This window comes from Pseudoliparis swirei, chromosome 21 (assembly GCF_029220125.1).
Source record: "Pseudoliparis swirei isolate HS2019 ecotype Mariana Trench chromosome 21, NWPU_hadal_v1, whole genome shotgun sequence".
Classification (NCBI taxonomy): domain Eukaryota; kingdom Metazoa; phylum Chordata; class Actinopteri; order Perciformes; family Liparidae; genus Pseudoliparis; species Pseudoliparis swirei.
Window position 1 is genome coordinate 18248983 of NC_079408.1, and position 20543 is coordinate 18269525.

The 20543-nt window shown below is 49.1% G+C and overlaps 1 protein-coding gene across 1 annotated transcript in view; it reads left to right on the top strand.

Moving 5' to 3' along the window:
* rce1a (Ras converting CAAX endopeptidase 1a) overlaps positions 1–14520 on the top strand; it is a 19081-nt gene extending 4561 nt beyond the window's left edge. Inside the window, exons 2-8 of the mRNA XM_056442583.1 lie at positions 10790–10892; positions 10972–11055; positions 11321–11399; positions 11480–11647; positions 11787–11858; positions 11940–12002; positions 12395–14520. Coding sequence (XP_056298558.1) covers positions 10790–10892; positions 10972–11055; positions 11321–11399; positions 11480–11647; positions 11787–11858; positions 11940–12002; positions 12395–12624 — 799 coding nt within the window. The 3' untranslated portion in view covers positions 12625–14520. The remainder of the gene's footprint in view (positions 1–10789; positions 10893–10971; positions 11056–11320; positions 11400–11479; positions 11648–11786; positions 11859–11939; positions 12003–12394) is intronic.
* The last annotated feature ends 6023 nt before the right edge of the window (positions 14521–20543 follow it).

Here is a 20543-nt window from a genome sequence, read left to right on the forward strand (position 1 = left end):
TCCGGTCTCATGATGTGGTTCAGGTCTCTTATGATGTGGTTCTGGTCTCATGATGTGGTTCTGGTCTCTTGTGATGTGGTTCTGGTCTCTCGTGATGTGGTTCTGGTCTTATGATGTGGTTCTGGTCTCTCATGATGTGGTTCTGGTCTCTTATGATGTGGTTCTGGTCTCTCATGATGTGGTTCCGGTCTCTTATGATGTGGTTCTGGTCTCTCATGATGTGGTTCTGGTCTCTCATGATGTGGTTCCGGTCTCTTATGATGTGGTTCTGGTCTCTTATGATGTGGTTCTGGTCTCTCATGATGTGGTTCTGGTCTCTATGATGTGGTTCTGGTCTCTCATGATGTGGTTCTGGTCTCTTATGATGTGGTTCTGGTCTCTCATGATGTGGTTCTGGTCTCTCATGATGTGGTTCTGGTCTCTTATGATGTGGTTCTGGTCTCATGATGTGGTTCTGGTCTCTAATGATGTGGTTCTGGTCTCTCATGATGTGGTTCTGGTCTCTTATGATGTGGTTCATGATGTGGTTCTGGTCTCTTATGATGTGGTTCCGGTCTCATGATGTGGTTCTGGTCTCTCATGATGTGGTTCTGGTCTCTCATGATGTGGTTCTGGTCTCTTATGATGTGGTTCTGGTCTCATGATGTGGTTCTGGTCTCTTATGATGTGGTTCTGGTCTCTCATGATGTGGTTCTGGTCTCTCATGATGTGGTTCTGGTCTCTCATGATGTGGTTCTGGTCTCTTATGATGTGGTTCTGGTCTCTTATGATGTGGTTCTGGTCTCTTATGATGTGGTTCCGGTCTCTTATGATGTGGTTCTGGTCTCTCATGATGTGGTTCTGGTCTCTTATGATGTGGTTCTGGTCTCTCATGATGTGGTTCTGGTCTCTTATGATGTGGTTCTGGTCTCTTATGATGTGGTTCTGGTCTCATGATGTGGTTCTGGTCTCTCATGATGTGGTTCTGGTCTCTTATGATGTGGTTCTGGTCTCATGATGTGGTTCTGGTCTCTCATGATGTGGTTCTGGTCTCTTATGATGTGGTTCTGGTCTCTCATGATGTGGTTCTGGTCTCTTATGATGTGGGTCTGGTCTCTATGATGTGGTTCTGGTCTCGATGTGGTTCTGGTCTCTATGATGTGGTTCTGGTCTCTCGTGATGTGGTTCTGGTCTCTTATGATGTGGTTCTGGTCTCTCATGATGTGGTTCTGGTCTCTATGATGTGGTTCTGGTCTCTCATGATGTGGTTCTGGTCTCTTATGATGTGGTTCTGGTCTCTCGTGATGTGGTTCTGGTCTCATGATGTGGTTCTGGTCTCTTCCGGTCTCTTATGATGTGGTTCCGGTCTCTTATGATGTGGTTCTGGTCTCTTATGATGTGGTTCCGGTCTCATGATGTGGTTCAGGTCTCTTGATGTGGTTCTGGTCTCTTATGATGTGGTTCTGGTCTCTTATGATGTGGTTCTGGTCTCTCATGATGTGGTTCTGGTCTCTCATGATGTGGTTCTGGTCTCTCATGATGTGGTTCTGGTCTCTTATGATGTGGTTCTGGTCTCATGATGTGGTTCTGGTCTCTAATGATGTGGTTCTGGTCTCTCATGATGTGGTTCTGGTCTCTCATGATGTGGTTCTGGTCTCTTATGATGTGGTTCTGGTCTCATGATGTGGTTCTGGTCTCTTATGATGTGGTTCTGGTCTCATGATGTGGTTCTGGTCTCTATGATGTGGTTCTGGTCTCTTATGATGTGGTTCTGGTCTCATGATGTGGTTCTGGTCTCTTATGATGTGGTTCTGGTCTCTCGTGATGTGGTTCTGGTCTCTTATGATGTGGTTCTGGTCTCATGATGTGGTTCCGGTCTCTTCATGATGTGGTTCTGGTCTCTATGATGTGGTTCTGGTCTCTCATGATGTGGTTCTGGTCTCTTATGATGTCTCTTATGATGTCTCTTATGATGTGGTTCTGGTCTCTTATGATGTGGTTCTGGTCTCTTATGATGTGGTTCTGGTCTCTCATGATGTGGTTCTGGTCTCATGATGTGGTTCTGGTCTCATGATGTGGTTCTGGTCTCTTATGATGTGGTTCTGGTCTCTATGATGTGGTTCTGGTCTCTCATGATGTGGTTCTGGTCTCTTATGATGTGGTTCTGGTCTCTTATGATGTGGTTCTGGTCTCATGATGTGGTTCTGGTCTCTCATGATGTGGTTCTGGTCTCTTATGATGTGGTTCCGGTCTCTTATGATGTGGTTCTGGTCTCTTATGATGTGGTTCTGGTCTCTCATGATGTGGTTCTGGTCTCTTATGATGTGGTTCTGGTCTCTCATGATGTGGTTCTGGTCTCTTATGATGTGGTTCTGGTCTCATGATGTGGTTCTGGTCTCTCATGATGTGGTTCTGGTCTCTCATGATGTGGTTCTGGTCTCTTATGATGTGGTTCTGGTCTCTCATGATGTGGTTCTGGTCTCTCATGATGTGGTTCTGGTCTCATGATGTGGTTCTGGTCTCTCATGATGTGGTTCTGGTCTCTTATGATGTGGTTCTGGTCTCATGATGTGGTTCTGGTCTCTTATGATGTGGTTCTGGTCTCTTATGATGTGGTTCTGGTCTCTCATGATGTGGTTCTGGTCTCTTATGATGTGGTTCTGGTCTCTCATGATGTGGTTCTGGTCTCTTATGATGTGGTTCTGGTCTCTTATGATGTGGTTCTGGTCTCTCATGATGTGGTTCTGGTCTCTTATGATGTGGTTCCGGTCTCTCATGATGTGGTTCTGGTCTCTTATGATGTGGTTCTGGTCTCTTATGATGTGGTTCTGGTCTCTTATGATGTGGTTCTGGTCTCATGATGTGGTTCTGGTCTCTTATGATGTGGTTCTGGTCTCTCATGATGTGGTTCTGGTCTCATGATGTGGTTCTGGTCTCTTATGATGTGGTTCTGGTCTCATGATGTGGTTCTGGTCTCTCATGATGTGGTTCTGGTCTCTTATGATGTGGTTCTGGTCTCTTATGATGTGGTTCTGGTCTCTTATGATGTGGTTCTGGTCTCTCATGATGTGGTTCTGGTCTCTCATGATGTGGTTCTGGTCTCTCATGATGTGGTTCTGGTCTCTTATGATGTGGTTCTGGTCTCTTATGATGTGGTTCTGGTCTCATGATGTGGTTCTGGTCTCATGATGTGGTTCTGGTCTCTTATGATGTGGTTCTGGTCTCTCATGATGTGGTTCTGGTCTCTTATGATGTGGTTCTGGTCTCTCATGATGTGGTTCTGGTCTCTTATGATGTGGTTCTGGTCTCTTATGATGTGGTTCTGGTCTCTCATGATGTGGTTCTGGTCTCTTATGATGTGGTTCCGGTCTCTCATGATGTGGTTCTGGTCTCTTATGATGTGGTTCCGGTCTCTTATGATGTGGTTCTGGTCTCTTATGATGTGGTTCTGGTCTCTCATGATGTGGTTCTGGTCTCTCATGATGTGGTTCTGGTCTCTTCATGATGTGGTTCTGGTCTCTTATGATGTGGTTCTGGTCTCATGATGTGGTTCTGGTCTCTTATGATGTGGTTCTGGTCTCTCGTGATGTGGTTCTGGTCTCATGATGTGGTTCTGGTCTCTTATGATGTGGTTCTGGTCTCTTATGATGTGGTTCTGGTCTCATGATGTGGTTCTGGTCTCTTATGATGTGGTTCTGGTCTCTTATGATGTGGTTCTGGTCTCTTATGATGTGGTTCTGGTCTCTCATGATGTGGTTCTGGTCTCTCATGATGTGGTTCTGGTCTCTTATGATGTGGTTCTGGTCTCTTATGATGTGGTTCTGGTCTCTCATGATGTGGTTCTGGTCTCTTATGATGTGGTTCCGGTCTCTCATGATGTGGTTCTGGTCTCTTATGATGTGGTTCTGGTCTCTTATGATGTGGTTCTGGTCTCTCGTGATGTGGTTCTGGTCTCATGATGTGGTTCTGGTCTCATGATGTGGTTCTGGTCTCTTATGATGTGGTTCCGGTCTCTTATGATGTGGTTCTGGTCTCTCATGATGTGGTTCTGGTCTCTCATGATGTGGTTCTGGTCTCTTATGATGTGGTTCTGGTCTCTCATGATGTGGTTCTGGTCTCTTATGATGTGGTTCTGGTCTCATGATGTGGTTCTGGTCTCTTATGATGTGGTTCCGGTCTCTTATGATGTGGTTCTGGTCTCTTATGATGTGGTTCTGGTCTCTCATGATGTGGTTCTGGTCTCTCATGATGTGGTTCTGGTCTCTTATGATGTGGTTCTGGTCTCTCATGATGTGGTTCTGGTCTCTTATGATGTGGTTCTGGTCTCTCATGATGTGGTTCTGGTCTCTTATGATGTGGTTCTGGTCTCTCATGATGTGGTTCTGGTCTCTCATGATGTGGTTCTGGTCTCTTATGATGTGGTTCTGGTCTCTCATGATGTGGTTCTGGTCTCTCATGATGTGGTTCTGGTCTCATGATGTGGTTCTGGTCTCTCATGATGTGGTTCTGGTCTCTCATGATGTGGTTCTGGTCTCTCATGATGTGGTTCTGGTCTCTTATGATGTGGTTCTGGTCTCTCATGATGTGGTTCTGGTCTCATGATGTGGTTCTGGTCTCTAATGATGTGGTTCTGGTCTCTCATGATGTGGTTCTGGTCTCTTATGATGTGGTTCTGGTCTCTTATGATGTGGTTCTGGTCTCATGATGTGGTTCTGGTCTCTCATGATGTGGTTCTGGTCTCTTATGATGTGGTTCTGGTCTCTTATGATGTGGTTCTGGTCTCATGATGTGGTTCTGGTCTCATGATGTGGTTCTGGTCTCTTATGATGTGGTTCTGGTCTCTCATGATGTGGTTCTGGTCTCTTATGATGTGGTTCTGGTCTCTTATGATGTGGTTCTGGTCTCTTATGATGTGGTTCTGGTCTCTCATGATGTGGTTCTGGTCTCTCATGATGTGGTTCTGGTCTCTTATGATGTGGTTCTGGTCTCTTATGATGTGGTTCTGGTCTCTTATGATGTGGTTCTGGTCTCTCATGATGTGGTTCTGGTCTCTCATGATGTGGTTCTGGTCTCTTATGATGTGGTTCCGGTCTCTTATGATGTGGTTCTGGTCTCTTATGATGTGGTTCTGGTCTCTTATGATGTGGTTCCGGTCTCTTATGATGTGGTTCTGGTCTCATGATGTGGTTCTGGTCTCTTATGATGTGGTTCTGGTCTCTTATGATGTGGTTCTGGTCTCTCATGATGTGGTTCTGGTCTCTTATGATGTGGTTCCGGTCTCTCATGATGTGGTTCTGGTCTCATGATGTGGTTCTGGTCTCATGATGTGGTTCTGGTCTCATGATGTGGTTCTGGTCTCTTATGATGTGGTTCCGGTCTCTTATGATGTGGTTCTGGTCTCTTATGATGTGGTTCTGGTCTCTCATGATGTGGTTCTGGTCTCTTATGATGTGGTTCTGGTCTCATGATGTGGTTCTGGTCTCTTATGATGTGGTTCTGGTCTCTTATGATGTGGTTCTGGTCTCTCATGATGTGGTTCTGGTCTCTTATGATGTGGTTCTGGTCTCTATGATGTGGTTCTGGTCTCTCATGATGTGGTTCTGGTCTCTATGATGTGGTTCTGGTCTCATGATGTGGTTCTGGTCTCTTATGATGTGGTTCTGGTCTCTCATGATGTGGTTCTGGTCTCTTATGATGTGGTTCTGGTCTCTTATGATGTGGTTCTGGTCTCTTATGATGTGGTTCTGGTCTCATGATGTGGTTCTGGTCTCTTATGATGTGGTTCTGGTCTCTCGTGATGTGGTTCTGGTCTCATGATGTGGTTCTGGTCTCTTATGATGTGGTTCTGGTCTCTTATGATGTGGTTCTGGTCTCATGATGTGGTTCTGGTCTCTTATGATGTGGTTCTGGTCTCTCATGATGTGGTTCTGGTCTCTCATGATGTGGTTCTGGTCTCTTATGATGTGGTTCTGGTCTCTTATGATGTGGTTCTGGTCTCTCATGATGTGGTTCTGGTCTCTATGATGTGGTTCTGGTCTCTATGATGTGGTTCTGGTCTCTCTCATGATGTGGTTCTGGTCTCTTATGATGTGGTTCCGTTCTCTTATGATGTGGTTCTGGTCTCTTATGATGTGGTTCTGGTCTCTCATGATGTGGTTCTGGTCTCTTATGATGTGGTTCCGGTCTCTCATGATGTGGTTCTGGTCTCTTATGATGTGGTTCTGGTCTCATGATGTGGTTCTGGTCTCTTATGATGTGGTTCTGGTCTCTTATGATGTGGTTCTGGTCTCTTATGATGTGGTTCTGGTCTCTTATGATGTGGTTCCGGTCTCTTATGATGTGGTTCTGGTCTCTCATGATGTGGTTCTGGTCTCTCATGATGTGGTTCTGGTCTCTTATGATGTGGTTCTGGTCTCTTATGATGTGGTTCTGGTCTCTTATGATGTGGTTCTGGTCTCTTATGATGTGGTTCTGGTCTCTCATGATGTGGTTCTGGTCTCTTATGATGTGGTTCTGGTCTCTCATGATGTGGTTCTGGTCTCTCGTGATGTGGTTCTGGTCTCATGATGTGGTTCTGGTCTCTTATGATGTGGTTCTGGTCTCTTATGATGTGGTTCTGGTCTCTCATGATGTGGTTCTGGTCTCATGATGTGGTTCTGGTCTCTCATGATGTGGTTCTGGTCTCTTATGATGTGGTTCTGGTCTCATGATGTGGTTCTGGTCTCTTATGATGTGGTTCTGGTCTCTCATGATGTGGTTCTGGTCTCTTATGATGTGGTTCTGGTCTCTTATGATGTGGTTCTGGTCTCTTATGATGTGGTTCCGGTCTCTTATGATGTGGTTCTGGTCTCATGATGTGGTTCTGGTCTCTCATGATGTGGTTCTGGTCTCTCATGATGTGGTTCTGGTCTCTTCCGGTCTCTTATGATGTGGTTCTGGTCTCTTATGATGTGGTTCTGGTCTCTCATGATGTGGTTCTGGTCTCTTATGATGTGGTTCTGGTCTCTTATGATGTGGTTCTGGTCTCTTATGATGTGGTTCTGGTCTCTCATGATGTGGTTCTGGTCTCTTATGATGTGGTTCTGGTCTCTCATGATGTGGTTCTGGTCTCTCATGATGTGGTTCTGGTCTCTTATGATGTGGTTCTGGTCTCTCATGATGTGGTTCTGGTCTCTTATGATGTGGTTCTGGTCTCTCATGATGTGGTTCTGGTCTCTTATGATGTGGTTCTGGTCTCTTATGATGTGGTTCTGGTCTCTCATGATGTGGTTCTGGTCTCTTATGATGTGGTTCTGGTCTCTCATGATGTGGTTCTGGTCTCTCATGATGTGGTTCTGGTCTCTCATGATGTGGTTCTGGTCTCTCATGATGTGGTTCTGGTCTCTCATGATGTGGTTCTGGTCTCTTATGATGTGGTTCTGGTCTCTTATGATGTGGTTCCGGTCTCTCATGATGTGGTTCTGGTCTCTCATGATGTGGTTCTGGTCTCTCATGATGTGGTTCTGGTCTCTCGTGATGTGGTTCTGGTCTCATGATGTGGTTCTGGTCTCTTCCGGTCTCTTATGATGTGGTTCTGGTCTCTTATGATGTGGTTCTGGTCTCTTATGATGTGGTTCCGGTCTCTCATGATGTGGTTCTGGTCTCATGATGTGGTTCTGGTCTCTTATGATGTGGTTCTGGTCTCTCATGATGTGGTTCTGGTCTCTCGTGATGTGGTTCTGGTCTCTTCCGGTCTCTTATGATGTGGTTCTGGTCTCTTATGATGTGGTTCTGGTCTCTCATGATGTGGTTCTGGTCTCTCATGATGTGGTTCTGGTCTCTTATGATGTGGTTCTGGTCTCTCATGATGTGGTTCTGGTCTCTCATGATGTGGTTCTGGTCTCTATGATGTGGTTCTGGTCTCTATGATGTGGTTCTGGTCTCTATGATGTGGTTCGGTCTCTATGATGTGGTTCTGGTCTCTCATGATGTGGTTCTGGTCTCTTATGATGTGGTTCTGGTCTCTCATGATGTGGTTCTGGTCTCTCATGATGTGGTTCTGGTCTCTTATGATGTGGTTCTGGTCTCTCATGATGTGGTTCTGGTCTCTCATGATGTGGTTCTGGTCTCTCATGATGTGGTTCTGGTCTCTTATGATGTGGTTCTGGTCTCTCATGATGTGGTTCTGGTCTCTTATGATGTGGTTCTGGTCTCTTATGATGTGGTTCCGGTCTCATGATGTGGTTCTGGTCTCTATGATGTGGTTCTGGTCTCTTATGATGTGGTTCTGGTCTCTCATGATGTGGTTCTGGTCTCTTATGATGTGGTTCTGGTCTCTCATGATGTGGTTCTGGTCTCTTATGATGTGGTTCTGGTCTCTCATGATGTGGTTCTGGTCTCTCATGATGTGGTTCTGGTCTCATGATGTGGTTCTGGTCTCTTATGATGTGGTTCTGGTCTCTCATGATGTGGTTCTGGTCTCATGATGTGGTTCTGGTCTCTTATGATGTGGTTCTGGTCTCTCATGATGTGGTTCTGGTCTCTCATGATGTGGTTCTGGTCTCTCATGATGTGGTTCTGGTCTCTTATGATGTGGTTCTGGTCTCATTATGTGGTTCTGGTCTCTAATGATGTGGTTCTGTCTCATGATGTGGTTCTGGTCTCTTATGATGTGGTTCTGGTCTCTTATGATGTGGTTCTGGTCTCATGATGTGGTTCTGGTCTCTTATGATGTGGTTCTGGTCTCTCATGATGTGGTTCTGGTCTCTCATGATGTGGTTCTGGTCTCTCATGATGTGGTTCCGGTCTCTCATGATGTGGTTCTGGTCTCTTATGATGTGGTTCTGGTCTCTTATGATGTGGTTCCGGTCTCTCATGATGTGGTTCTGGTCTCATGATGTGGTTCTGGTCTCTTATGATGTGGTTCTGGTCTCTCATGATGTGGTTCTGGTCTCTCATGATGTGGTTCTGGTCTCTTATGATGTGGTTCTGGTCTCTCTCATGATGTGGTTCCGGTCTCTTATGATGTGGTTCTGGTCTCTTATGATGTGGTTCTGGTCTCATGATGTGGTTCCGTTTTCTTATGATGTGGTTCTGGTCTCTTATGATGTGGTTCTGGTCTCTCATGATGTGGTTCTGGTCTCTTATGATGTGGTTCTGGTCTCTTATGATGTGGTTCTGGTCTCATGATGTGGTTCTGGTCTCTTATGATGTGGTTCTGGTCTCTCATGATGTGGTTCTGGTCTCTTATGATGTGGTTCTGGTCTCTCATGATGTGGTTCTGGTCTCTCATGATGTGGTTCTGGTCTCTTATGATGTGGTTCTGGTCTCTCATGATGTGGTTCTGGTCTCTTATGATGTGGTTCCTTTTTCTTATGATGTGGTTCTGGTCTCTCATGATGTGGTTCAGGTCTCTTATGATGTGGTTCTGGTCTCTTATGATGTGGTTCTGGTCTCATGATGTGGTTCTGGTCTCTTATGATGTGGTTCTGGTCTCATGATGTGGTTCTGGTCTCTTATGATGTGGTTCTGGTCTCATGATGTGGTTCTGGTCTCTAATGATGTGGTTCTGGTCTCATGATGTGGTTCCGGTCTCTCATGATGTGGTTCTGGTCTCTCATGATGTGGTTCTGGTCTCTCTCTTATGATGTGGTTCTGGTCTCTCATGATGTGGTTCTGGTCTCTCTTATGATGGTTCTGGTCTCTTATGATGTGGTTCTGGTCTCTATGATGTGGTTCTGGTCTCTATGATGTGGTACCGGTCTCATGATGTGGTTCAGGTCTCATGATGTGGTTCTGGTCTCTCATGATGTGGTTCTGGTCTCTTATGATGTGGTTCTGGTCTCTCATGATGTGGTTCTGGTCTCTTATGATGTGGTTCCGGTCTCTCATGATGTGGTTCTGGTCTCATGATGTGGTTCTGGTCTCTAATGATGTGGTTCTGGTCTTATGATGTGGTTCTGGTCTCATGATGTGGTTCTGGTCTCTTATGATGTGGTTCTGGTCTCTCGTGATGTGGTTCTGGTCTCATGATGTGGTTCTGGTCTCTTATGATGTGGTTCTGGTCTCTCATGATGTGGTTCTGGTCTCATGATGTGGTTCTGGTCTCTCATGATGTGGTTCTGGTCTCTCATGATGTGGTTCTGGTCTCTCATGATGTGGTTCTGGTCTCTTATGATGTGGTTCTGGTCTCATGATGTGGTTCTGGTCTCTAATGATGTGGTTCTGGTCTCATGATGTGGTTCTGGTCTCATGATGTGGTTCTGGTCTCTAATGATGTGGTTCTGGTCTCTCATGATGTGGTTCTGGTCTCTTATGATGTGGTTCTGGTCTCTTATGATGTGGTTCTGGTCTCTCATGATGTGGTTCTGGTCTCTTATGATGTGGTTCCGGTCTCATGATGGTTCTGGTCTCGATGTGGTTCTGGTCTCTCATGATGTGGTTCTGGTCTCATGATGTGGTTCTGGTCTCTCATGATGTTGTTCTGGTCTCTCATGATGTGGTTCTGGTCATGATGTGGTTCTGGTCTCTCATGATGTGGTTCTGTTCCTGATGTGGTTCTGGTCTCTCGTGATGTGGTTCTGGTCTCTCATGATGTTGTTCTGGTCTCTCGTGATGTGGTTCTGGTCTCTCATGATGTGGTTCTGGTCTCTCATGATGTGGTTCTGGTCTCATGATGTTGTTCTGGTCTCTCATGATGTGGTTCTGGTCTCTCGTGATGTGGTTCTGGTCTCTCGTGATGTGGTTCTGGTCTCTCATGATGTGGTTCTGGTCTCCTGATGTGGTTCTGGTCTCTCGTGATGTGGTTCTGGTCTCTTCCGGTCTCCCTCAGGGATCACCCCACTGTGATAAAGCGGCGCTTCACCAGCGTGCTCGTGGTGTCCGGCCTGTCTCCGCTCTTCGTGTTGGCGTGGAGGGAGTTCACCGACGTCCGGGTGAGTCCAGAAGCCACTGAGTCCCCCCCCCCCCCGAGGGATCCAGGTCCTGATGTGTGTGTGTGTGTGTGTGTGTCAGACCGGCCCGTCGCTACTGGCTCTCATGGGGATCCGGTTGGAAGGCCTCATCCCGGCGGTCCTCCTCCCTCTGGCGCTCACCATGGTGAGGAAACATCTCCTCCTCCAGTTTTCCAAAACGTTCTGTTTCCCTTGACACTCAGGGTTCAGTGTCTTGCTCAAGGACACATGGACCAGGGCAGGATTGAACCGCCAACCCTCTGATTAGAAGTCGGACCCTCTGACCCAGTTGAAACCCAACATAAAATGTTTGGTGCAAACTGTGCACATTTTTTGCACACAGTTTTTGTTCTCTCACTTTATAATCACAATAATGCATATTGTGTGTGTGTGTGTGTGTGTGTGTGCAGGTCCTGTTTCTGGGCCCCCTCATGCAGTTGGCGATGGACTGTCCCTGGAGCTTCATGGACGGGGTCCGCGTGGCCTTGGGTGAGACCGGCTCCGCGCTGGATTGGGTTCTCTTTCTTACAAACGCTCCACGTGGCCTCTAAAGCCCCCCCCCCCTACAGACCCGTGGTTCTGGATGCTGTGCCTCAGCGACATGCGCTGGCTGAGGAACCAGGTGGTGGCGCCGCTGACGGAGGAGCTGGTGTTCCGGGCCTGCATGCTGCCCATGCTGGTGCCGTGTGCTGGGCCCCTGGCCGCCATCTTCACCTGCCCGCTGTTCTTTGGCGTGGGTGAGTTCTGAGGAGGGTCCAGACGCTCTGGAGCGGCGCCGTGACATGTAGACGGGAGACACGGGCCTCGGGCGTATCCGAGTCCACGTGAAGCTTCTGATTGGCCGCCGGCCGTCTCTAACACGCCCTCTTTCCTCAGCTCACTTCCACCACGTCATCGAGCTGCTGAGGTTCAGGCAGGGGACGCTGGCCGGGATCTTCCTGTCCGCAGGTCAGCGCCGCGTGGCGGTCTTTCTTTGTGCCTGGACCCCTCCCGATGATGATGATGGTGACCCGTGTTCTTCCTCCTCAGTGTTCCAGTTCTCCTACACGGCCGTGTTCGGGGCCTACACGGCCTTCCTCTTCATCCGGACAGGTGACACGTCTTGTGTCGCACCTTGTTGTTGAACTGCTCTGTGATGTTTGGCGCCGTGTGACGTCACCATGACAACGGGGCAGTGTGACTTTAGCATGACAACTTGGCCGTGTGACGTCACCATGACAACGGTGTCGTTACCATGACAATGGTGACGTGTGACGGCGCCGTTGTAATGGTAATGGCACAGTTGTCATGGTGACGTCACACGGCGCCATTGTCATGGTGACGTCACACAGCACCGTTGTCATGGTAACGTCACAGGGCGCCGTTGCCATGGTAACGTCACCATTATCATGGTAACGTCACCGTTGTCATGGTAACGTAACACGGCGCCGTTGTAACTGTTGTGATGTTTGTCTCCACCAATGTTCTCCTGTGGTGCGTTTCAGGCCACCTGATTGGTCCGGTGCTCTGCCACTCCTTCTGTAACTACATGGGCTTCCCGGCCGTCGGCACGGTGATGGAGCACCCCCACCCCGTCGGCGTCCTCTCGTCCTACCTGATGGGCGTCATCCTCTTCCTGCTCCTCCTCTTCCCCTTCACAGACCCCTCCTACTACGGCCTGCCCACGCCCGTGTGCACCCTCACCCCCTCCCCCAGCGCCCTCTGCGGCTCCTGACCCCCCCCCCCCCACTCCTCTTTTATTGTCTCGTTTCTTTTATCCGTCATGCTGCGTTCAGGGTCCAGGTGAAGTCGATCTGACTCCTCGTGCTGTGACGAAGCTGATGGTCCGTTCCATTAATGGATCAAACCAATGTCCCACTGACCGGGTCCTGTCCTTTTCCCAGCGTGGTACATTCATCACTGTTCACCATCTTGGCCAATAGAACCCGGCGGTGGCTCTGATAAACGCCCTCGTCCTCATATCCAATAGAAACGAGACCTGGCTGCCGGGTTCTGCTGGTCTCGGGGGTTCTGGTCGGGTTGTTGATGGTGAGGCCGGACTAGTTCAGGTTTCTATCGTGTTCTTAGAGTTATTCGTTGCTGTGTCTCTGGACCTCGTTGACGTGGGTTGTTGGAGAAATCTGGTTTTCCTTGTGGCCGCAGTGCATTGTGGTCCGTGGAGGCTCGCGATGACGAAACGAGGAAGTGCACCGACGATGTTTTGAACCGCGAGACATTTCTTCTTCTGTGAAGTGGACTCTGCTGGAGGCCGTCGGCGTGTTGATGGCCGGTGGTTTGTTGTGACTGGGTATCGATGTGAGGCGTTCGGCGGTCCCCGTGTTGGTTTGTTTCAGGAGGTAGAAGACGCTCTGGGTGCTGCTGGTCCACGCAGAGGTGACCTCCAGTTTGAGTCCTGGAGAGTCTTTGTGGTCCAATGGAGGATCTCCTCCTGCGAGGTTCAGGACTGAAGGACAACGCAGCCGTGATGTCATCCGCCGGTCCGACCCGCCCGGCGCTGGAACGTGAGCAGCCGGTGTTGTCGGACTTTGTGTCATCCAAAATGCTTTGATCTGAATCTTTAGCTGGCGAGATACGCTGAGTCAGCGCTACGCTGAGGGTCACACATGCGTAGCAACAATCTGACCAGTTCTTAACTGTCTGGGATCACAATCTGTCCCCTGAGTGGTGGGCAGCGCCCTCTACAGGAAGGGTTCCTATTGGCTACTCGCGCTCCAGGATGAAGCGTTTACATAAATGTGCTTCAGCAGAACTCTGTTGCATTCATGAAACCACCGGCCAAACCAACAGAAACACGGTTTAAGGAAGAGATGCTTGTTGTTGTTGTGCACTAGTCCTCCAGACTACTGAGAGTCTGGTGACTCTCGTCCTCTAGAGGGCTTCACGGTCGCATCGCGTTATTTGATTAAAGTGTCAAACTAGAAGCTGACGTGTGCGTGTAGCTGATACTGTGAAGGAGAAGAAGCTGCTTCGGCTCTTCAGCAATACGCTCTTGATATTGGATCTCTTTGATGGGACTGTGTGTCTGTTCCTTGTGAGTCGCGGCCAGCAGAGGGCGCCGCAGGCCGCTGAGGGGCCTCTGGCTCAGACTCCTTGTCCCCGTGGCTTTGGACCCAATTGTGTAGATTGTTCTTCATCCGGAACGTGCTTCAGGTTGTGTCCGGTGGCTCGACTGATCACACTCCACGGTTACTCGGATGGGAGGCAGCAGTTTATCAAGAAGTTTTTCTGAAAGTATAGTTTTCTGATTCAAGACCAGAGATATGCAAATGTTTAATGTCTCGTCGGGACGCGTTGCCTCTGCATGTTGACGCTCTGCAGCCCACACACACACACACACACACACACACACTTCAACGGGAGCATCTTCAGGACGGTGCGGTGCTTGGTCAAACCTCTGTCTGCAGGAATGTTGGTGAATATTTCTTCCCCTTCAGGGTCTCTGTCAGTGTTTTGGGTTTTTTATGTTAGTGGCTCAATAAAAGTGTTTCATTTATGAAGAGTTAATAACAACAAAGACCCCGTTAAACTTATTTATTTGTGTTTGTGTGTGTGTGTGTGTGTGTGTGTGTGTGTGTGTGTGTGTGTGTGTGTGTGTGTGTGTGTGTGTGTGTGTGTGTGTGTGTGTGTGTGTGTGTGTGTGTGTGTGTGTGTGTGTGTGTGTGTGTGTGTGTGTGTGTGTGTGTGTGTGTGTGTGTGTGTGTGTGTGTGTGTGTGTGTGTGTCCTTCTTGATGCGACCACTGGAGGGCGCCCTTGAACAGCAAACACACAGAGGACCGGTGTGGAGGGTTGATGATGGCTCTTGTGTGTATGGGGGGGGGGGGGTTCTGGTCTCGGGTCTTTGTTCTGGGTTGGGACCGTGGTTTATTTGAGTCTCTGGGTCGTTGTGTTTGGACTTGTGAGTAGTGCTGTTGGGGGGGGGGGGGGGGCATGTTTAGTTATTGAACGCTTCTTGGTGTGTAGACTGGTTTAGGGTTGGGGGGCGGGGCCTCTGATGGGGGGTCAGTCTTTGGTTGTGCCCATGAGTCGCTGTTGGTCGGTTGCTCTCCGGGTCGTGGAGGGGAGCCCCCGGTGACTGAGTCCATATTGCTGCTCACCCATTGGTTGGCCACCTGCCAGGTCTCTGGGGTTCCTTTGATGTCTCGGTCGTGTCCTCAACGTGCTCCTCAGGTTGGATTGAATCTCATTCCGACCATCGTTTCCTCTCCCGTTGAAGTCCCACAGCGGCCATTTTGTTTAAGCTCCGCCCTCAATCAGCTAATCCAAATATCTGTATTTATTTCTGCAAGCGAGGCCACAGGCTGAAGTTCTTCTGTTCTCTGACTCTATTTCTAAACTTTAGCAGCGTCTCTCACCCCGGATCACTCCCCTGAGGGTGACCCGAGCTCCAGATGTTTATACGACTATCTTTTGTAATCAGATCTATTTTGGTGACGGAGCGTGTAGATATGTGCATGTCTTTAATACTCACCGGGTCACGTGACAATCTTTTACAGAAATGTTGAAATCACTCTGCAAAATATCTTGTTGTAAATAAATGTCTTCTTTTTTATGCCGCTTAGTGTCTTATTGATGACTCATCACATCCTGGACAGGTCACCATCACTCACTCTCCTGTCTCATTATCAGGCATGAGAATCCCTCACCTTTCGGCGAAATTCATGACAACTGGCGTTACCATGACAACAATGCCGTGTGACGTTACCATGACAACGGTGCCGTTACCATGACAATGGTGCCGTTACCATGACAACGATGACGTTACCATGACAACGGTGCCGTTACCATGACAAGGAACTTTATATTTATCATGACAACGGTGCCGTTACCATGACAACGGTGCCGTATGACACTGTCACGCCATCAGAACCGCCTAGTAATCTAAAAGAGTATGTAAACGGGTTCCGGCATCGTTTGTACTCCGCTGGGGAGATGGCTAAAGAAAAGTTGTCGTCTGCACAGGGAAAAATGAAACGGTTGTATGATCGGAAAACCGAGCAGCGCGGGTTTAGTCCTGGAGATCAGGTCCTTGCTTTGTTTCCAATAGTTAAGTCACCATTTCAAGCTCAATTTACTGGCCCTTTTACTGTACTGCGGCAAGTGTCTGACCAAAATGATGTCCTTTCCACGCCGAAGCGTAGGAAAGCAACTCAACTCTGCCATGTCAATATGTTGAACCCGTCCTATGCTCGTGAGTCCAGACCTCTCTCAGCAGCGGCTGTTGAGTCAGTTCCCTGCACTGGAGGATGATGGGGTTACCGCACCAGATGAAAGCTTGTTGCGGGGGCGACTGAAGAACGCTGAAACGTTGCGTCATCTTGATTCTTTGTTCATTTGTCTGCGGAAAGAAGTGCTGAGTTGTCTGCTCTTATTCACAGCTATCATGCTTGTTTTTACATTACATTACATGTCATTTAGCAGACGCTTTTATCCAAAGCGACTTACAATAAGTGCATTTCAACCTAGAGTACAAACTAAGAACAACAAGAATACAGGAAGTAACATTTCCTCAACATAGTCGAACTACAAAAGTACCATAAGTAAGTGCTATTTAAGTGCCACTGAAGTGCTAATCTGTGTTTTAATCCAGATATAGTCGGAAAAGGTGTGTTTTCAGTCTCCGACGGAAGCTGTAGAGACTTTCTGCTGTCCTGATGTCAGTGGGGAGCTCGTTCCACCACTGAGGAGCCAGGACAGCAAACAGTCTGGATGTAGAGTGATTAGCTCGAGGTGCAGGAGGCACAAGACGATTGGCTGTTGCCGAGCGGAGCGAACGTGCCGGGTGTACGGTGTGACCATATCCCGGATGTAGACGGGGCCCGATCCGTTCAGAGCACGGTACGCCAGGACCAGTGTTTTGAAGCGGATGCGAGCAGCCACCGGTAACCAGTGGAGAGAGCGGAGGAGCGGAGTGGTGTGGGTGAATTTCGGGAGGCTGAAGACCAGTCGAGCTGCTGCATTCTGGATGAGCTGCAGGGGTCGGATGGCCTTAGCAGGTAGACCAGCCAGGAGGGAGTTGCAGTAGTCAAGGCGTGAAATGACCAGAGCCTGGACCAGAACCTGCACCGCCTTCTGAGTAAGAAGAGGCCGTGTTCTCCTGATGTTGTGCAGCATGTACCTACAGGAACGCGTCGTCGCAGCGATGTTGGCCGTCAGGGAGAGTTGACTGTCTAGTGTCACCCCGAGGTTCCTGGCAGTCAGGGTAGGGGCCAACACAGAGCTGTTGAAGGTGATAGTCAGGTCGTGGGTGGGGGAGCCTTTCCCTGGAAGGAATAGTAGCTCAGTCTTGTCAGGGTTGATCTTCAGGTGGTGAGCAGACATCCACTGAGAGATGTCAGTCAGACAGGCAGAGATTCGTGCCGCCACCTGTGTTTCGGACGGTGGAAACGAGAAGATCAGTTGGGTGTCATCAGCATAGCTATGGTAGGAGAAGCCATGCGAACGAATGACAGAGCCGAGAGAATTTGTGTACAGAGAGAAGAGGAGGGGACCCAGGACGGAGCCTTGAGGAACCCCAGTAGTGAGAGGACAAGGATCAGACACAGATAGATAGATAGATAGATAGATATATACTTTATTAATCCCCAAGGGGAAATTTGTCGAGCCAGTAGCAGCAACACACAAGAATAAAAATAAAAAACACAAATATAAGAAGGGTTAGGGTGATCTGGCAAGAGGTGAACTGTTGTAGAGCCTCATAGCCGTCGGCAGGAATGTTCTCCTGTATCTGTCCTTGTGGCAGCGGAGCGTGAGGAGACGTCTGGAGAAAGTACTCCTCTGTCCCTGTAGGAGGTGGTGGAGAGGGTGGTCCGGGTTGTCCAATATGGACACCAGTTTCTTCAACGCCCTCCTCTCCACCACCTGTTCCAGGTGCTCCAGCTGGCAGCCGATGATGGAGCCAGCCTTCCTAACCAGTTTGTTAAGACGGCTGGTGTCACCGGCCGATGCTGCTCCCCAGCAGACAATGGCAAAGTGCAGCACACTGGCCACAACCGACTGGTAGAATAACTCCAGCATCTTGCTGCACACGTTGAAGGATCAAGCTTCCTCAGGAAAAAGAGTCGACTCATCCCTTCTTGTACACAGCGTTGATGTTGGCCTTCCAGTTCAGTCGGCTGTCGATGGAGACGCCCAGGTACTTGTACCTCCACCATGTCCACGTCCACTCCCAGGACACTCAGAGGTGTAGGAGCTGTCGCCTTCCTCCTGAAGTCCACCACCATCTCTCTGGTCTTGGCCACGCTCAGCCGCAGGTGGTTCTCATCGCCCACTTTACAAAGTCACTCACCACTGCCCTGTACTCCTCCCGTCCATCCCTAATACACCCGACCACTGCAGAATCATCAGAGTACTTCTGCAGATGGCATGACTCCGTGTTGTACTGGAAGTCACTGGTGTACAGGGTGAAGAGGAAGGGAGACAGAACAGTTCCCTGTGGGGCCAACATCACTGACCACCGCTCCAGACAGCACACGCCCATTCTGACAAACTGTGGTCTGCCTGTGAGGTAGTCAGTGATCCAGGAGATGGTGGACGCGTCACACCGCCACCGCAGCTTCTCACTCAGCAGCAGTGGCTGGATGGTGTTAAATGCACTGGAGAAGTCAAAGAAAGTGACTCTCACAGAGACACCGGTTCCATCCAGGTGCGACTGAGCTCGTTGCAGCAGGTAGATGATGGCGCCCACTCCCACATGAGGCTGGTAAGCAAATTGCAGAGGGTCCAGCGACGATTTCACCTGCGGCCGGAGGTGGGCCAAGACCAGCCTCTCCAGCACCTTCATCACATGGGAGGTGAGGGCGACCGGTCGGTAGTCGTTGAGGCCAGATGGTGTTGACTTCTTTGGGACAGGGACCAGGCACGGCCTTCCACAGCACCGGGACTTCCCCCAGCCTCAGGCTGAGGTTGAAGAGGCGCTGCAGGACACCAGACAGCTGGGTGGGCAGGTCTTTAGGACCCTGGGGCTGATGCCATCAGGACCTTCAGCTCTGCGCTGGTGTAGTTTCTCCAGCTGTCTTCTCACCTGGTCAGTCGTCACAGAGAGGGGAGGTGGAGGAGCCCATTGTTATTGAGGGCTCGTGGATGTGCAGCTCAGCAGGGGGACAGAGGGAGGAGGTGTTTGGGAGGTGTGATGTGGAGGAGACGGGAGGGCTGTGAACTGAACCTATTGAAAAACAGTTCAGCTCGTTGGCCTCTCCAGGGAGCCCCCTGGCTGTCTCCCTCCCACCTTGAAGCCAGTTATCTGCTTCATTCCTGTCCACACCTCCTTTGTGTTGTTCAGCTGGAGTTTGGCCTCCAGCTTCCTCCTGTAGGAGTCCTTGCCCTCCCTGAGCTTCACCTTCAGGTTGCGCTGGGCTCTCCTCAGCTCATCCTGTCTCCAGACCTGAAAGCAGCTTTCATGTTAAGAAGCGCCAGGTCCCTGGTGATCCAGGGCTTGTTGTTGGGGAAGCAGCGCACAGTCCGTGATGGGATGGTGGTGTGTTCACAGAACTTGATGTATTCCGTGATGCAGTCGGTCATCCTGTTGATGTCCTCCGTGCGGTCCACACAACACATCCCAGTCCGTTGACTCAAGCAGTCCTGTAGAGCGTTAGCCTCCAGAGACCACCTCCTCACAGTCCTGGTGGTCACCGGCAGCCTCTTCACCAGAGGAACATACCTGGGTGTCAGCCGGACCAGGTCATGATCAGACCTGCCGAGGGGGGGAAGGGCAGTGGCGCTGTATGCGCCCTTAGTATTAGCATACAGCAAGTCCAGAGTTTTATTGTTCCTTGTTGGGCAGTCTATGTATTGATGGAAGGTTGGCAGAGCTTTATCCAGTGTGGTGTCTAAAGCTGTGTTACTGAATGATTTAATATCAGATAATCACATTGATTTATGTTGCCTAACTGAAACCTGGAGAGCCAAAAAAATATGTCTGATGAATGATGAATCGACTCCAAGTCATATATTACTCACATTCTTCCTCGAGGCAGAGAGAGTGAGTGGAAAGCCAGCCATCTTTGAATCGAGCCTTTATTATTAATCCAAAAATTACAACACTACATTTGAAAGTTTCTCTTTCTTGTTCTTCTCTAAACCACACTACACACCATTCAACTAATTTTAGACCGCCACCAGGGTCCATCAGGTCCATATTCAGAGTTTATATCTGAATTCTCAGAATTTATATCAAGTTTGGTTCTTAAAACCGATAAAGTTATTATTGTTGGAGATTTTAATATCCATGTGGATGTTGATAATGATTGCCTTAGTGCTGCATTCATCTCCTTGTTGGACTCGATTGGCTTCTGTCAGAGAGTACAGAAACCCACCACAGCTTTGGCCACACGCTTGATCTTGCGATACCACGCTCTCAATAACAGAGACACCCTCGGTTTAACTTTAGTCCGTCCCAGATTGATCATCTTGTTGACAGTGCCATAGGCTCTCTGAGAATGACACTGACCGATAGCCCTCTGAAGAAGAAGACAGTGAGGAAGAGGAGGTTTGCCCTGGTATAACCTCAGACCCGCAAACTGAAGCAACGTCAAAAGCTTGAACGCATATGGCGCTCACTAATCTCAAGAAAATCCGCTTTTAGTTTGGCGTAGTAGTCTTAACATATATAGCTGCCTCCGTATGCCAGAGCAGCC